Source organism: Corvus hawaiiensis, chromosome 5 (genome assembly GCF_020740725.1).
Source record: "Corvus hawaiiensis isolate bCorHaw1 chromosome 5, bCorHaw1.pri.cur, whole genome shotgun sequence".
NCBI classification, from domain to species: Eukaryota; Metazoa; Chordata; class Aves; order Passeriformes; family Corvidae; genus Corvus; species Corvus hawaiiensis.
Window position 1 is genome coordinate 48,404,623 of NC_063217.1, and position 19,312 is coordinate 48,423,934.

Here is a 19,312-nt window from a genome sequence, read left to right on the forward strand (position 1 = left end):
GAGAAAATGACACATCACAGTTTTTGAGAGCAGATTCACGTTCCTATTCTCAAATGTCTTCTAGAGTAACATTTACAAGTAAATTAGCATATACAAATGATATTACAGTTGCGGCAAGAGGCTAACTGAAATAAAAAAAAAAAGGCAAGATACATGGCAGATTAATACAGAAATCTTAATTGTAAGGTAGCTCAGGACCTTTACTAATGCTCTAAATTTCAGTTCCCTGGATTTGACTCTGACAATTCACTCCAGTCTCCACAATACTACAATGTTTGTGTACTGTGCAGTTTCTGCAGAACAATGAGGCAAGTGAAGAAGAAGGTGGAATTTCTGAAAGTGAATGCAAAGCCAGATAAACACCCAGCTTTACTCAAGGTAGAAAGATCACTGTGTTGCATCATTTCTCCCTAATTAAAACATCAAAATAACCAAATGTCAGTAGAAGTATCATTTACCCAAACAATGGCCCAGGAGACTTTCAGGTGACCCGAGTCTCTCAGGGCAGTGGAGGCAGCTCCGAGCTGAGTGAGCACCCTCCCATGGGACTGCTGTGGGAGCAGCCATGCACAGCAGCTGCCTCACCCCACTGCCACACTTTCACCCTGCAGCAAATGTGCACCAGGTACTGGACAGCCTGCCGTAATGGAGGAGGAAGTTCCTGACCTGAGCCTTTCCACACACCGTGTGGTAAAATTGGTAAATGGTTTAAGCTGGCAAGAAAACATTCCCCATCCACCTGTGTGCACATAGAGTGTCACACAGGAGATGAGGGTTTCCATGTCTCATACCCAATACCTTAGAATATCAAAAAGAAACAAGAATGTCTCAGCCAAAGTTGCAGCAGTGCTGTTGTAAACGGCATTTATTATAAATTTCTTTCAATAGAAACATTTGCATCACAGAGCAGTTCTTCATAAATCATGCACTGAAGAACTGTTTATCTCACCAACTTTCCAACTGCTGTTTGTTTCATTAACCCACAGCTTAGCTGGTGTTAGGTACAAACGTGTGCAATCTTTAATCTCATCTGTCAGCCGTGTTTGAATTTAGGAGAATTAAAAAGAGGGAAAGTAATACCTGTGCTACTTCCTCATAATAAAAACTTCCAAGGTCAGTCTACTCTCAATTTATAAGCAGCTACATTTACTAGAACAACTCTACCTGATGAGCACGGTTTGCTGTTGTGGCAAATGTTGCTAGCAGTTACCAAAATGTTATTGATTAATAATGTCACTGTATGCTATCTTAATCTGTAACTCTCTTACACTTAGTTGGGTTTTAAAACTTAATACAGATCTGGACAGAAAAGGGAAAAGATTCAAGAATGGGAAAGAGTTGTTAATGACTAAAAGCAGCACCCTCTTTTATCTGTCCATCATCATTAGGGGATGGATACAGGCAGCTTCCTACGGATCTTTTTAAGCAATCAACTGCTACAAAATGTTGTCTCTAGGACACTGTCCCCTCAGTTTTTCACTTAAGCAAATAAACCTCCAGCTACAGTTGGTAAGAGGTCTCTGAGGGAAATGTCTGGCATGGAAAATTGGGAGGAAGCTTTGCCAGATGAACACAACTGTTTGCATTAACGAAGACAAGACTAGCAAATTCTGTTTCTGGGCCCTGTAGCTTGATCCATTTGCACGAAAACTGCATGTAGCTCATTAGGCAGAAAGGATAAGGAGTAACTTGGTGGCTTTGATGAGAAACAACAGTGAGCAAATGTTGCAGAAGAGAAAGAAACAGTTTGCAAAGTTTCAAACCTTGCAGATAACCAGAGACTTTTGAGACAGGTGGCATTGTGACCAGACACCTTGGATTTCTACCACCCAATTCCCTTTCAAATTGAAGAACCTTGGAAATAAGATACTTTATCTTTAAAATGTTTTTGCTTAATTGTCTTCCTGTGCTCTCTTTGTCTTCAAAACTGAAATTTAATTTTAATGTAAAATTAAACGAAAGCTTTTATTATGGGCAGAGGTTCCCCTAGAAAAGGTAACTCCAGGATTCATTCACATAGCCCTTGGGAAGCCAGCAGAGCTGACTGACACTGCTCTTTTAATGACTTCAGAATCCTAAAGAAACATACACACTCTTTCCTCCCATTCCTCAGGGAGGTGTTGATTTGTCAGTCAAGGTCTTTTGGCTTTTCATACCATTTCCTCATCCAGTAAAGCAGCTGCTGCAACGATGGCACTTCCTACCTGAGAACTATCCCTTCTTTTCCCCCTTCACTACTGTGTGCAAATGTCATCCCTTTCTTACAATCAATATAAACATCTTTGCTGCTTCTACAACTTCCACCTCATACCTTCTGTCTAACCTGCCACCTGTTTTTTTATCATCTGTTTCTGCACCTCTCCTCTTCTATGACCTGCACTTTTCTATTGCTCAGCTATCATCTGCTACCTTCAATTTGTACAATTACAGCTTGTAGCAATTATATCCTTTTGCGATAATAGCTATATTAAGGACAATCTATTTTAAAGGGTTTAACTTCAAGGTACTGTTCTCCATTACTAAGTTCTGTTAATGGAGGTCTGTCATTACTGAGACCTGCAGAAGGGCTCTTCTTGGAGCCTGCTTCTGTCCAGCCCTTGGATCAGTTATCAAAAATCCTGCCATCCCCCACCTCGAGGGTATCTCAGTCTGGACAAAAATAGCACATAAGCACTGAAAGAAACACCATCTACATCAGCAAGTAGCTTGTCACATCAGGAAGGATTCAGGAGCAGCTGGTGCTGAAGTCCTCTCATTAACCCATATCAGAGTCCCAGTTCCCAGTGTGGTCCCCTGAACATTTGCAGCACGTGTGATAGACCTTGTCTAGAGGAGCTGTGACTGGTTCAGACCCTACATCCCTGCTAGAGGTTGGATAACGTAGCTTCTCCTGAAACCAGTTGAATTTGTATGTAACAAATCTGCCACGAGAGCCAAACCAGTGGGAAATAAGCAGGGAAGGGCAGGAGACCTGCTGCAAGTCTGCACTCCTCCTCTGAAACAAACCAGTAATGGTGACACAGCCAAGAGGGGGCATGAAGCTGGAGTGCAGATCTCTCCAAAGCTGCATGTAGTGGTTGCACAGAAACGCCAGCCCCTGACCTAGTCCCACCACAAGACACAGAGCAGAAAATGCTGCAATGCTGGTTATGATAAAATCTTTACTGCCTGCTTCACATAAGAGTTGGACTACCCAGTACATGTATTCATTCCTGAGCATCTCTGGAAAAATAAGAAATGGAGAATGGTAAGTAATTTGAATTTAGGTGGCTAAGCCAATTATTTATGTAAAAAAAAGGAACAGTGCTCTCGCCAGCCAGATATGGCAAAAGCATTTTGGACACTATCTAAACTGCTGTGAAAAAAATGCTTCCAATTTTAGGTAAAATGATAGCATTCACTAGTTATTCAAAGTGATTGCCTATATTAGTGTGTATGGAACAACTTTTCAAAATCAGTTTTCCATGAAAATTCCATTTCTTAACAAATTATTTAAATGAAAAAAACCAACACCCTACATATATGAAGTAGGAAGAATGGAGAGCTTAGTAATTTATAAAGCAAATACCAGCTCTGACTGAACTTAGCATCCAGCTGACTTTTTTTTTTCCTTACGGCAAGCAATTTGGTGACTTAAAACTTCTTGTAAAGGAAGAAATTTTGTAAAGATACACTGGGGCACTGGGTTTTAAAAACTCTAAGAGTGGAATTTAAAAAGACCTGAAGTCAAGAGCCACTGCAAAGCAGATAAAACAAACAGGCCTTTAAGAAATTAACTGGTTTGAATCTAATAAAATGCCTTTCTACTCTTTTTTCCAGACTTCACTGAAATCCATATACAACTTTATTTTTAAAGGGAAAGTGGAACTACACAACTGTTTCTCCCTCCTGCATTATTTTGTTACTTTCAAAATAATAGGCTTAGATCAACTATAAAACATAACAACAGGAAGTTCACATAAAAAGTAAAGTTAAAAAAACCCTTATAGATGTTCTTAAGTTTTCTTAATGTTTGCAGAGTGGTCTTGATTTTATCTGAAAAGATAACACAGGAGAAGGACTGAAGGCCAACATACAGGTGAGAGTCCTCTAAACAACTCAGTATCACTGGTCACTGCCAGCTTCTGTGCCAAAGAACGGTTTTACCTGAAACAGTACATATGTCCCCCTAACATGCCTTTAGAGATTTAGCTTTAAAATTAATTGGAAGTATATTTTTATATAAGATAAGAGTGCTATTAAGCTGGCCTAGCAAGTGCACAGTACAAGAAGAAAGCTCTCTCATTCCTATTTCTCTACAGGAAAAACTTTGTATTGCAAGAATGATGCTGCATGTGCCATTTAATCCTGCCCTTTGGGCAGAGCTACCTCCCCTATGAATGTGCTTTTATCATTTGGCTGTTTAGGACTTGCCCCTTTCATGAAACTCATGTGAAAAATAAGCACATAGAAAACGAGGAGGCAAGCAGATGTAACACTGAGATACAACCACATGACTCTGAAAGCTTTTCATTCTAAAGTAAGGGACTCCCATTTGTGAATACAATAAAAACTACTAGTGACAGATGTGATCAATAAGTGCTGCTCAATGATCTCCAGTTAGGAGAGAGAGGCCTCCCTCTCTCTCCCAATAGTATAGATCAACATTCAGGCATTTAGTGCTGCAACTAAGTATTTTGACAAGTTGAAAGTATCTAAACATGTAAGTATTAAACTACGTTCTCTGCATTACACACTGCACACATTTGTCTACATAGGCAAAATTTTCATGGGCTTGCAGACTACTATCCTAACCAAACAGCTGATAGCATTGCTCTTCCTGTCATGTGTGTCTGCACCACTGTCTCAAACACTTCAGACTTCCATAATCTTTTTAAAAAATATGTAACTATTGCTAACTATCAATCTTATGTAAAAATACGTTACACATTGTCAGTAACAAAATAGCTGTTGTTAGTAGAAATATTTTAACATTACAAAATGTTAAAATACAATGCAGTATTACATTACCATATGTATATGTAGTACCATTCAAATATGATTCTTAGGGGTTAAAAAGACATATTTCTATGAACAGTCTCAAAAAAGATACACCACAGTAATTAAATGTGAATATTTTTAAGAAATTGAATGATGTGTACAAGAATCTTAATTTCAAGCTTCCACTGGTTTAAGCAGATCATAAACGTGTAAAAATAAGGAGGAAAGACGTTCTACATTATTATTTTAACGTTCAGAACTGACAGTGATTGAGATCAATGGTATTATGTGGCAGCATGAATCAAGCCACTTCTGCCTGCAAAATTGTATGCTAGCTACCTGTATCTACAACATTGCTCTTCTATCTTTGCCTGTTACAGTAACTGAAACAATGCCTATATCTGTTAGTTGCTCCTTTTGAAAATGCTTTTAGAAGAAATGGTTTATTAATCAAGACAGGAAGACATAATATTTCCATTTTTCAAATCAATGACTAAGACTCATCTGCTTCTTAAATTACAGAACAAAATGTACAGTTAAGATCCCCATGGTACAGGTTGTGGACCAGAAGCAGAGGCCTGCCCCAAGCTGTGCTTGTATTAACATACACAAAATTGGCTCAGGTGCTCCCCGACTGGTGTCCAGGCAGATTTCAGTTTCAACCTGTGCAAGTGGTCCATAGCACTGTCCTTCACATCTTTTCTTTTGTCTACTTAAGTTATTTTTAGGCGTTGCTGAAGGGATTTTAAAAGATACGAAAAGCCTCTTCTCTCCTTCCCTCCCTTCAACTCTGTACACATGTGCTGGCTGACATGTTCAGTACACAGAGATCAGTAAAAATACACATTGAGTTTCCTTTTAATCTATTTTTGATAAACTTTTCTTTCTATTCTTAGAAGACACCAGACTTGTGACAAATCTAGTGCTATAACTGCACTGAAGAAAACCATGCACCAGTTTACTAGTCTCAAGTGAAAACGGCTTGAGGCCATGGAGGAAGCCATTACACATTGGACAGACTTTGCAGAAAATGTGAAAGCATTAAACAGGAAGGGCTATATTATTAAGAAAAAAGTGAAAGCTGTTATTTTTTATCAGTCTCTGCAGTAACTTGCTGAAACAGGGAACAAGTATTCCTTAAAGTTGATGCCCATTTGTTATTGCAAGAGAGCAAAAACTCAATGGCAGAGACATTCTGGGATGTATAAGGAGGACCAACTCTCCTGAAGCACTCCCTTACATAAACCATGGAGGCAGAGCTGCTCCAGGTATTTATTTCTGCAAGCATGGTTACCTGGAACATTTTCAGCCATTCCTGAAGGCCCGATGGCGGCTGCACGGATGTGATGCGGCGCCGCTGCTGTCCCTGGCCATTGGCTGCCCGCAGGTCCCCAAACGTCGTAGGTGTGGCGGAACATGGCACCAGCCCCGTGGTACTGCCATACAAACAAAAAGTGACAGCCATACGTAAAACATCAAGGAAAATTCACGAGTCTGTTGCAGAACAAAAAATCTAGTACATAATTTGCAACTGTTACCTTAACTCTTTAGCTTCATGTAAAAGCATTAATGTGAAGAATTTTTCTGCTGGTCACTCAAGAGATCGGTCCCTCACTTGGATAAACCTGCCTGCTTCTACCACTGCAGTGATAGCCCCCCAGCAAGGGGAGAAATAGGGATCACATTTCAAGGCTGAAAAATTATCACTCTGTTAACTGGCCAGCAAGCTGCGTGTAAAGATGCAGGTTTACATATTCCCTTCCTTGTCAGAGTATTTCCTTTCCTTCTGGGCCACACTGGTGCCTTCTGACTGGGGATGTAGGAAGCCACATCTCAGAGTTCCACCTGTATGTGAAATGTGCTAGTACTGCTTCATCTCCAAACAGAAAGGAAATAAGTATCTATTTTTAGGTTTTAATATATTTTGTTGACAAAGAGCTAGTAATATCAAGCAGTTCTGGTGGCTTAGTGGTCTGGAACTGGGCTTTGAAATACTCTATACAGTCTTTTAAAGTTTGTGTGTTGATGGAGCGACACAGGAATTAAGGGGGAGAGTGTGAAGTGAAAAGGGAAAAGGAGCCAAAGGTGCTCTCTGAATCACAGTTTGATTTTTTCACTCTGACATGTTAAAAACCAGCTCATTCATATGGAATGGAGCTTTTAAAAGAGCCGGGATTAAGCTACTATTGTGGGAGTCTAAAGAAATACAGCTGACTGTGTTTTCTGGTTTGGGTTTTTTTTTTGTTTGTTTGGTTGGTTGTTTTTTCGTTTTTGAGTTTTGCGGTTTTTTACATAATGTAAAGTACTTCGTTCACAGAATATCAAAGCCGTATTCCCTAGCAGGAAATATGGAACCCCAGTAGTATTTGCACAAGCATGAACACTTTAAATACAGTGTGAGACTCCAAAAAACCCTCTGCTCTTTTGTAGGATAAACCCAGCTTTTTAGTAGGCATGAGCTTAGTGGGTTTACTGATTTTTCAGTGGCTACAGGAATAGCTTTAAATGATGCAAGGCAAGTTCATTTTAATATTTACCTCATTATGCTCTACAAACATTTCACTCTACTCTTCCTTGTTCTGAAGGACAATCATAGCATGTCCTAACATTTACCCAAAGCGGTCAAGAAAAGTAAAGATTGGTTTGAGCACACCTACTTTTAACTGTTTATTTTGCTGAGTAATAACAGAAACTGGTATAAAAATACTGTTTCAGAGATGAAGGATCCTCTTAACGGCATTTGTTTACTGGCTTTACCTGTTATATGCAAACAGGTCAGTCAGCTGGTCAATTTTAGAGTGCCTGATCCTAGGGAAAATGGAAACAGGCACAAGAACTGCATCATTTGCCTACATTTTATTTAGATAAAACCAAATCAAAGAGTTTAAGAGAGGAGGATCAGATGTCTTTTAAGGATTTTTTATGACAATAACTATTCAAAATCCAAGTAATGCCAGTTAAAGGTATTGTTAAAACAAAATGTGATTTTACAGCTTACTCATTCTAATCACCTGCACAGAGATCCAGCACAAGGCCTATCGTTCAAGGTCCAAAATAAGGCACTTGAAATTAGCTTTCATTGGTTCTGAGCAGCATGTAGCCTTGACCTTGCCCCAGTAGAACAGTTATACTTTACTTTCTTCAGCTGTAAACTGGCTCTCAGTCAAAAACAAGTTATTCAAAACAGGATCTAAAAGCTTCTTTCCTTTGACTTGAGATTAAACCACAAGATACTTGTTTGTGCTTCATTTTTCCTCTATGTTTTCACTCCCCTGAAACAATGAGTCAGGTCTCTGTGGAAGCTGGACAAGTCCACCAGTTCCTCTGAATCTGACAGTTACACTTGACAAAAAAGTGTACTTTCTTTGTTGCTGAACCGCTTGCTCTTCTGGGAGTGCAGAGAACAGCGTGTCACCTGAAGAACTGGTGGCCAACAAGAGAGTCCTTCCATTAGACTGACTCAGAAATCAGAAGATACCCCCTTGAGGCTTGGGGGGATGTGGAAGCTGCAACAAGTTCCTCTCAGCAACAACACATTGCCTCCTTTACTCTGCTGCAGCATTTACACATCTGAAAAGCAACCCTAAGACCTGTTGCCTAACTTTTCACTCATCACCTGATAAACCTCTTAAAGGAGGAGAAATAAAATATAAACTACTTTTGAAGAGCCATCAGTGACTAAACAGTACTGTAGCATGTTCAAAAGAAGCACCAGAGAGCCTGGGCAGGCAAATGCAGTGCTTATGGGAGGGACGATGCTTATAGTGGGGAAAAAACGTAAAATAGTGTAAATTCAAACAGGATGGGAAGCAGTGTGACATCCAAGCACAATTGTTATGGCAACTACATAGTAAGAATGTAGTTGTAAGGTGTGCATCCACAGCCCTGCTCCACTACTGCTGCTCGTGGTTAGGAGTGCTTTACCCCCACACAGCACCTGACAGGAACAGCAGCAGATATTTGTGCTTCCTGGTACCATACAGGAGTAGCAAGGAAGGGGACCAGAACCCATAATACTTTCAGGTTGTAGATAGCAAGTACGTATGCGTTCCCGTTAAGATCAGATGGTCTGCTCTGCCTACATGAATTTCCATTCTCTCATTCCTGTTACCATAGCAAAGTGATACATTTGATCACAATTTTAATAGTCTTAGGGTTTATGGTTATGTCCCTTTTTAAAATCTGATTGATTTTATTCCCAAGAATGCTCCAGCCCTCAAAAAGTCTCTTAAGTAAATGGGCATGCTATATTTAGAATGAAACACAAACCTCAACCAAAGAAATGCAAGTCTGGCTACTTCATTAAAACTCATCTACAGTTCACATAATTTAAATTAGCAAAGCAGTATACAAATGCTGATACCACCTCTTCTTTGCTTTACAGTGCTTTAACATTAAGAGGAGCTTAATTAATCAGGCTCGGCAATTGGAAAGACAGGATATACGCAGGAATCAGAATCCAGTGATCTGTCATTGCATTTAATTACCTTGTGTATTCTGAGACTTTGCAGGGTTTCTTTCCCAGAGAGAAAGAACGGACCTCGGAGCCATGGTCCAACTTTCTCTTCATCTGTAAGGTGAGGGAAAAAGAGTAATAACATGGATTTAGTTACACGACCAACCTTACTTATGTGTACTTCTATAAAATCAACACATTTTTACCTTCTACTTTTATACCAAATTTCAAAAAGCTGACACAAAATGATTTAAAGCAACATTTTATTTTCTAAATTCAACAATATTTGATACATGTTTTATAGGGTGCATATACATATTATTGCTCTTTTAGGGCCCAAAATCTATTGGAATTACATTCTTTTAATTCCCAGATTTCAAATGTGAAAAAGTGTGCAGAACTGTGTTAGTTTATTTACTAAACTGTTCTTTCTCTGTCCTCCTGGGAGAGGAGGGAAGGAACTAAACCAAAGCCCTTGATTTTTTTGTGTTCAGGTTAATTGCTAAGTCTCTCATTGAAATGGTTAAATTTTAGGTAGCCTGTCTGCATTATAAACTATATTTATCTTGGGGCCTAAAAAAAAAAAAAAAAAAAAAATCAACTGTATCTTTTCCTTTGTCTATACTTTTATTTTAAAATTGTACATTGAAAACATTTATAAAACTACAATAAAACTGACTGACGGATTAACCAGTATTTTTTCAAGAACAGTAAGGATGAAAAATGCTACACCCCAGTCTTGAATGTCACCCCCAATTAGATATGATCAAAACCAAATAACAAGCAGGGCAGCTGCTAAAAGGGGAAGCCAGACTGCAAAAATTACCAAAGAGATGGAAACCAATGAAAGCCATTTTATCCAGGCAGACAAATAGAGATTACTTTCTACATATTTGGGTAATCTTTAACCACAGACTTTTGGGCTAAATGAGACATACATGTGCCAAATGCAACTTCTGAGTTTTTGTTGGTTTTCCTTTTTTTTTTTGAGATGTGATACACCACAACAGTTTAGCCAGCTGAAGAATGTTTACTGCTGTTTACAACTGTGAGCTGCAAAATACATAAACTACTGGTATTACCCTTCAGACTTTAGTATAGCCATTTGCTTCCTTTTTCCAAAATTTTGCATTTAAGACATAGTCTAAAAGTTGGCATCTTTCTTACACAACTGATTTGATCTTTTTTAATGTTGTAATATAATATAGTTATTTAACCATTTATTGTATCAGCCTGCCTACCTACCTAAAACAAAACACCCCAAGCCCAACAGCATTCTCTAAAGCTTATAGTCCATATACTTGTGTTGTGATTGTGGTTTTTATACCTTTAAAATACCCTCATGGCTTTACCTAAAAACAGCCACTGAAGATCTTGTGTTCTGCTTCATCAGTGGTTACACATGAAAGCTAAGGCTCCTTTTTACGGGAACAGCTACAACACAATCAGAAGAGCTTGCCTTGTAGCTGTGTTTTCTTGCCCGTGCCTCACATGGGACACTCCACAGCATTTCACCAGACAAGCACTGAGCCAGAACCGCCCTGAATGCTGCCGAATCACAAGCCTCACCCTCGCTGCTTCCCCACGCCCCAGGAGGAGCAGCCCCCCGTGTTTCCCCCAAGAAAACCAGGTGCAAGGATCACTGAAAAATAATGGATACCATCTTTTATTGCTGTGCTACATGGGTGAGCCATTAAAATTACCGGAAGCATAAGTAAGATGTTTGAGAACACATTTCAGGATTTGATGATAGACTTTTCAGAAAGGATTTTTCTTGTTCAAGGAAAATTTTTATTTCCAGCTTGCCTTTCTGAGAGGTTATCATCATCATATTCCTCTTCTGCTTCTCATAAGAGGGAGATGCAGTTTTGCAAAAGCACACCTTAAAAATAAAAAGTAGGAAGCCTACAGTAGAATAACCAGCTCTGGTGATTTATTCTTTTGCCTTAGCGAAGAAACCAATATGCATTATGTTGCCCAAAAATTATTTCACCTGTTTCTTTTGACTGGGGGTTTTTCAGGTATTTTAGGCAACTTTCACATGGGATCCACCACGCAGACTGACTTTCAGTATCTCAGAAGGTGCTAAGTAAATACACGGTCAAAAATGCCGTTTATCCTATGAAGAAGATAAAACTTTCTCTAAAGCAGAGAGGTCTAGTGACAAGATTCAGACATCAGTAAGGTCCCTGTGTAACCAAAAAACAGAAACCGTCGAGCAAACATCCCTCTAAACATTTCATTTGTCGCTAGGAAAACACAACTCCTTCAGACAACGTTTATTTATCAAAATGACCGAAACTGCAGTAAATCAAAAAAATTTTTTAAAAAAATTTAAAAAATGAAAAGAAGGGGCAGCAAACTGCATTCCGCATCACCGCCCGCCACCAAGCGCTGGCAGCGCTCCCCGGCAGCGCACTGACTGCAGCTACGGCCGGGCGGCAGCCCCCCGCCGCCGGCACGTCTCCGCCCGCGGACCGCCGGCGCGGAGGACGCGCGGCCCCCGCCCGCCCCTCCCTGTCCCCCCCGTCCTCCGCGGCCGCGTACCCGCGGCGGGGGGTGTGGGGGGGGCAGCCACTCACTTTGTAGAAGATCATCTTGAGGGTGCCGTAGAAGCCCATGGTGTCGGCGCGCTTCCCCTTGCGCGACGGCGGCGGCGCCCCGCGGGCCCGGCGGCCGGGCAGGCGCTGGCAGTACAGCCCCTTCTCCGGCAGGTAGGTCACCGCCTCCCGCGCCGACATGCTCGGGCACGGCAGGCGGCGGCGGCGGCGGCGCTGCTCGGCCCGGCTGGCCCGGCCCTGCCCTGCCCTGCCTGCGCGGAGCGCGGCTCCCCCCTGCCCGCCCTGCCCGCCGCCTGCCTCCGCCCGCCCCCCGCGCCCGCCCCGTCCCTCCCTCCCCGCCCGCCTCCGCAGCGGCGGCGCGGCACTGCGGGATGCGCGGCCGGGAGGGACCCGCGGGCCCCGCCGGCGGGAAACCGCCCCCACCCCGCGCAAAGGGGGAAAAAATTAAAAAAATCACCAGCGCTGTGGGGCTTTGGGGCTATTTCCCCCTTTCACTCTTTCCCCCCCTCTCCTTCTCCCGCACCGCCTCCGAGGCAGGGGCTGCCCCCAGCCCTCGCTCTGTTCCCTCAGTGCCACACTCTCCACGGTTTTCCAAGCGGGTGCAAAACAAGCTCATTTCCACAAATTATAATTATACGATCGCCCTCGGCGGGCCTGGCTGGACTCGTCCATGACTGCATTCCGTAGACAGACGCAAATTAGTCCTTCAAAAGTGCGGGTAATTTTAGAATAATTTGAAATGCACTACAGTTTTGCCAGGGAAAAAGATGCTGAAATACCCTCTATTGGCTAAACAATAGAATAAACGGTTTTTGAAGATTAGGAAAGACCCGAATCCAGCAATTATGTAATATACATTAAAATACTAATCCAGCGCAGAGCCGCGGCGGAGCTGTCTGAGGCAGGAGCGGGGTTTCCCCAGCAGGGAGGCAGGCAGCCTTCCCCGCGCACCTGGAACCGCCTGGACGCACACACGCTCCCCTCTCCCGTACAAGGCAGCTCTTGGGCGGCACCAAGCCATCTTAGCTCGGGCTTCAAATCCTACGCAGGATTCTCACCTGTATTTAAGCGAAAGCACAAGGAAAGCCCTTGGTAATTACTTGATAAAGAACGCTCCTTTTTTTGTCATTGTTCACATCAACAAATCTGTCCAGTTCACCCTTACGGTTCGATTCAAGGGCACTGAAGTTCCTGACATATGGCTGGGCTCTCAGACAGACACCTGGAACCCGCACAGCAGCTAGGCAGCTTGATTTTTTTAGTTTCTATAAAGACAACTCAAGAGACCTCAGAATTTTTTCTTTTCTCCCTCCTGCAAAGTTTTCTGCCCAAGTTCAGAACAGAGCATACCCTGAACATGATCTGAAGCTGCAACATTCCCCTGTAATTTTCCCCAGGTGCAGTGGAAACTGGAGATGCTCAGCAGCCCTCCGGACCGATGCAGAAGGAAACTGAAGGAAGCACAGTCCATTCCTGCTGACCTGAGGGGAAACCATCTTCTTCTTTATCGCCCTAAGCAGTACAAACAAGGTTCTACCTTTACAGAACACACATCTAAATGAATGGAAATACTTTCTGTAAAACCCATTACCTTCCTCATTAGTACTTTAAAAAAACTCCTATGTATTATTACTTAGCAATAGCTAAGTGTGGTGGGTGTTAGCACACCCAGATAAGGGGAAATCACTACCCCCACAGCACACAAGATTCTGCCTCTATGTGGTTTTATGTATCTCCCATCCAGCACTGAGTCCTCACAGTCTTTTTCATCTCCCAGTGAAAATGGTTCTGCCCATCACATCTTGGCATTTATGCCATTATCCATTAAACTGCAGTGCTGTATATTTTATGAGAACAAAATGGTCTTGAGTTGACTTCATACCTCAGATATGAACAGAGCTGTACATATCCCGGGAGACTATTACTGCTTTCCTTTGCTAGCACATCACATGCAAAGGGGAAGGAAAAAAAGCCACAGGCTGCCTATACACACTAAATAATCACAGGAAGCAAATTAATACTCAAATCATCAGAGTAAGAATGAATTTGAACATTATCGCTGTGAGGACTTAGAAGTACTTTATACGTGTGCTTGCCTAATGCCCTGTGATGCTTGCAGCTACCTCTGCCCCTTCTCCCACCAGTGAATGCACTTGATGCAGAGGGGGGGATGATGGCTACTCTTGCTTCAGCATAGCAGCAGAACAGGCAGGAAATCCCCAGGGATTAGCCTCTCCCCCAGCCCAAAGGCAAGTGTAATCTGACAGCATGGCTAGATTTATCTTTTGAACAAAATGTGCTTTGGAATTAAGCAGTCAATGAGTTGAATAATAATTAGAAATTACTATTTTCCTCTCTTTTGGAGTACTACTATTGCAGATTACTTCTCTTTTGATCATGATTGGCAGATATTCTCTCATGGTAAAAAAACCCACTGACTTAACTGCTAATCACTTTGCTACAGTCAGGACCCATGTAATAACCCCAACAATCCTTTGCTAATGGTAGAAAACTTGGTATGTCAGGTATTTAGTCTGCACAAAAGGTTTGGATTTTTTCCTAATTTTAGATACAGATATCACAGACAGATTTGACATTTGAACAGTGACCATCTTCCATCTAGCAGTCCGCCTTTCTCAGAGCAGAAAACAAATATTGCACATGGTTATGGCTCTGGCTCTGACTTTTTTAGTATTTTTCTCTATAGTGGTCCCACTTTTGATTATCCACAAATAAAGAAACACTACCTCTATCTCAAATTACGTTTGAAAGTCTCTGGAAAATTGCAAGATTACTCAAGTTGGGTGTCTGCTCTTCCCCCAAAACACCTGACCACAGCCTGGGTTCTCCCTGGAGAATAACATGCTCCACCAAAGGCTGAGGGCACCTACTGTCAGACTCCCACTCTAAATTCCTGTCTAGAAAGGACTTTCTACCTTGACTTTGAGAACTATCCTGTCCTCAGAAGAATTTAGTGTAATGAATGCACCACACTCTCCCTTGTAGGAAATTAATTAAGGTTTTGCAAAAGTAATGTGGAACTGCCTAACCTGGGAAGACTCAGGTCACACAGCTTCACTTTGTGCCTTGTGGGAAAATACAAGGGCGGAGGAATAAGACCCCAACCCTGCAGATGCTTTTAAGAACCTGACAGCAAGTAGCAAAGATGATGCATTAATTTACATCTCTACCAACATTTGAAATAATATTTGCTACAGTAACTTAATGCCCCAAGAATACTTAATGGTATAAAGTAAACATTCATCACAAATTAAGGTACACTGAAGAAGACTACAGTTTAAAGCAATGTTAAGAGAAAAATCAGAATTTGCCACGTTTCTTTCCCTATTTGGTATATATTTAATTTCAAAGGTTGGTCTTATTTTGTTTAAGCTGGAGATAATTTTTCAAGTTCTTAAAACCACAAACAACATACAATTCTTGACATTTAGAAAAATGTCTACACCAAAATTACATCGTTTTCAGTGGACACAAGTCCAATCTTATTTCCCGTCAGTACTGCCAACTCTTAATTAAAAAAAATTCACAGCATCCAATTCTTTTCCTGTTGGCAACATTTCTAGCACCTTTACCAGTTTGTCATGTGGCATGCTGTAATTAAGACCGTCTATTACTTCTAATGAAAGACTAGAATGAATTACAGAAATCACCCGCAGAGCTATATAATCCCCAGAAGAACGGAGATTACAGTGCAACAGACCAAAGAAACAACATTTTTTGTTGTTTTTCTTTTAGTTGGAGAAACATTTTTGAGTGAGGAGACCACAGGATGGTCTGGCTTGGTAATGACCAGTCAGCATTTTGAAAAAACACTGGTGCTTAAACCAGGGAATGCAAAAACCATAATTGGCATTTCACATACACACATATGTGTGTCAGGAGCATAATGTGTGCAGGAGGAACTGCAGAGCAATATGGTTTGGTATCTCCATTAATATTGGTAAATGCATCATTCAAGACAGTGCCAGAAGGGATTCTGTGTACTCTGCACATTTAGCAGACGCTTAGCAGACTGACTCCTTTAGAAACATTTCAGAGGGATTTTTGTGTGTTGTCTAATAGGATTGCGGGGTTTTTCTATCCAGGAAACCAAACATCCTAATTGGGAGGGGCCAAATCCTTAGCTGCGCAAGATTTGCCCTGGACACAGTGAAGATGACCCGGGAAGAACGGTCATGCTTAGTTGATTTTCCCTTTCTCAAATTTGGATCCACTTAGGCTTTACACACTCCCCTTCTGCTTGGTAATCTAGTTTGGGCAGCTGCAGCAGCCAGGACTTTGTCTTCTATATTCGACCTATTCATCCAACTACATACTTCATTTAATTTGCCAAATGCTCCCATTCAGGCAAGAATCTGGCCCCACAGAGAGGTACTTCTGCCATCTGCTTTAGACATTTAACTACAGCTTAGTTCAGGACACCTACATTTAAAAGCCTAAGTTCCCATTCAGTCAATGAGAAAGGCACATGCTACAGTCCAACACGGATAAGGTCTCAGAAAAGGAGAAAAATATTTAATATGATAGCAAGTGTTTAACATGTTCCAAAGTAGTTCAGGGTGGGCCTTTCCACTACAAAAAGGCACTGCTATTATTGTCAGATCTTTTTCCTTTTGAACTATTATGAAATTAAACAAGTGACCCACGGGGATCATAGAAGTCCCATGTTCTCACGGTTTCTCCTAGTTCAGTTTGGGCTAGGCAGCAGCCTTACAGGCTATAGATTTGAGATTTATTAGCGTCCTAGGTGCTGAGCTGGAATTATTTTATGGGTAAATTCCAGATCTATGGGGTGAGACAAAGGTTTAGCACACTCCCCAGTTAAGGAAAACTGGTATTTGGCTAACAAAGTTCAAGGGTACAGTGTATGATGCACCTATCACACAGGTGTAACTGTGTAGAATATATGATTAGTATCGATGCAGCAGAAAAGACTTGAAGAAATGAATTTAGTTGCACCAGTTTGTGACCAACAGCTGCTGCATTCCAACTATGAGGGAAGAACAAAGGCAACTTGGCTCCCTGGAAGCAGTTCAGATAGAGGCATTTCTGCTCAATTTATTTATAATGCCTGCAGCAAGCTTCGAAAGGTTCACTACTGCATGTTTGCCTCAACACAGTTACAGGAATAAATTTAAACGTATGATCTTGCGCTGTTCAAGTGAAGTACAAGCAATTCTGGACACTGCAATGTGCACTGATCAGCAGCTTAATGATAAGTGACATCTTTTTGTAGTATTGATGAACTTAAGGTTTGGGAGGAAGAAGTGAAAGCAAGAGTAACTCTATTATGGGAAGAAGGACACAGAGAGGCATTACATTAAGTTGCATGAAGTCTTCCAAAGCCTACTTAAGTGGAGTGGAGAATATGTATTATGAAGTGTGATAGGTAATACCGAACTGTTTCACTAACTGTATAATGTTTCTTGGCAAAGCATTTTGAAGACTGCTTTCAAAATGAAATTCCCCACACATGATTATCTATGATTTCCATGCAAAGGTACTGTAGTCAAACAAAATTGTAAAGAGACTTTAAGCTTTGTTTCTGCAGGGAAGGAAATGGCATCAGTAGCAACTGAAAAAATCAATTAATATTTATTTATAAATCCTGATCCTGTTAGAATAGTATGAACTTTGATTGCAAATACCATTTCAAAGGTATATATCTGTAGCAGAGATTTTCTATAAACCACTTTCTTCAAACACTTGCCTTTAAAAAAATAGAGTTCTAAATACATTGTGATAGAATTCAAAAGGTGTGCTAGTTAATGGCTGTAAAAAATTGCTTTGAAAAGGGTTTAAACATGAAGTGTATATAACAGACTTCAGCACTGGATACTTCTAATAAATTTCATATTATGTTTTAAGAGCAGGGAGATTTCACAGACAGGCTTAATGTAATACAGTATCACTGTGTCTCCAGCAGAGCAGAACTCCCCTCTGAAGGTCATACATCCTGTCCTCTTTGCTGGTTCCCTGTAGTTGGGCACAGAACTTGCAACATATGCTTCGATGCTTAGGTTATTTTAAAGGAGTACAGCCAAAGCTATCATACGCCCGTTAATGAAGGGAACAGATCCATGCACTCTTTCTTGGTGATAACACCAGCTTAAAGATGTCCCAATCTCACCTGCTCATTCCCGTCCCTGAATGGCTCTTGCCCTTATTTCTGCAGGAACAAATCTGTAGAAACACCCTGAGAACCAGATTCATTAACTGATGCAGGGTAAAGAGAGATGGATTAAAGTTTTTACCCTTGGGGTTTTCTTTTTTCTTTCTTTTAGAACTAGTCAACTAGTTTAAATTTCCACCATGCCCTCACAAACAACTGAGCCAGCAGAAGCAAATGAGCAATTCACAGGCAGGGCACAAACTCCTTGAGCCAGCTACACCACTGAGAAAAAGGTACGAGGAACTATGACTCGAGTGTCCCATGCAGAGAGGATAAGCCTATTATTTACACCTAGAGCCATCACTCCCTCAGCTATAGTTTCATGTGCATTTAAGCCAGCACAGCCACTGGGAATAAGAAAAAAACCAAACAGTTCCTGCACTTGTGGCTGCCCTTGGCCATTCATTTCTATGCTTGCATCGCCTTTTAAGGTGCCACCACAGCCTTCGTTGTATGGCTCTGTGGTCAACTATGGTGGCAACAGACCTTGGGTCATCTTTTTGCTAGGCTATTTTCCAGCCAGGTCAGATTCCTCATCTCCCTCACTGACCAGCCACACACACGTCTGTGCCTGCATAGCAGGACGTACAGCCCGCTCTCTCCTTTTTAACCTCCCCAAGCCCCCAGAAGAGCTACCTTACCTTGAACTCTCACAAAACTACAAAGGCAAGGAACTGGGGGGTTTGGGCTTTGTCCTCCCAACCCAGAGGACTGTGTTATTACCAGAACAACTTATCCACATTGAAAAAAAAAATTCAGTCTGTGATAAATGGAAATGGACACTCAAAGATTTACCACAAAACAAGCACAACAAGGTGAACCAGAGGCAGGGGGTATAATGCCAACCTTCTTTAAACATGTCATGTTGTAACTCCAGAAAGCTTGTCTCATTAGAACTATATTATTTCACTGAATAAAACCAATGAAAACAGAACGTTTTTCTTCCCAAAGCATTTTTCTTCTTGTTAAAGAAAAAGATAAATTAAAACAAAATATCAGTGCAGCTAAGCTTCCTGTTGCTTTTAATTCCCTGTGACAATAACCACATGCAAGTTTCCTACACAGAAATATACAGTTTGTTTTAAAACTAGCAATATTATAATCTAATAAACATTTTTTTTC

The 19,312-nt window shown here is 41.2% G+C and overlaps 1 protein-coding gene and 1 long non-coding RNA gene across 3 annotated transcripts in view; one reads left to right on the plus strand and one right to left on the minus strand.

Annotated features, from left to right (window-relative positions):
* The window catches only part of FBXW7 (F-box and WD repeat domain containing 7), a 180,081-nt gene that overhangs the window by 21,030 nt on the left and 139,739 nt on the right, over positions 1 to 19,312 (minus strand). The window contains exons 1-3 of one of the 2 annotated variants that reach the window (XM_048303625.1): positions 12,019 to 12,193; positions 9,468 to 9,550; positions 6,275 to 6,416 (exon numbers count right to left, since the gene is read on the minus strand). In XM_048303625.1, coding sequence (XP_048159582.1) covers positions 6,275 to 6,416; positions 9,468 to 9,550; positions 12,019 to 12,177 — 384 coding nt within the window. In that variant the 5' untranslated portion in view covers positions 12,178 to 12,193. Of the gene's footprint in view, positions 1 to 6,274; positions 6,417 to 9,467; positions 9,551 to 12,018; positions 12,194 to 19,312 lie in introns of those variants that run through there. The other variant, XM_048303624.1, reaches the window with a different exon arrangement.
* LOC125325948 lies at positions 12,063 to 19,193 on the plus strand. The gene is made up of 2 exons (XR_007203625.1): positions 12,063 to 12,150; positions 13,395 to 19,193. It is a non-coding gene; the product is annotated as an uncharacterized LOC125325948 (long non-coding RNA).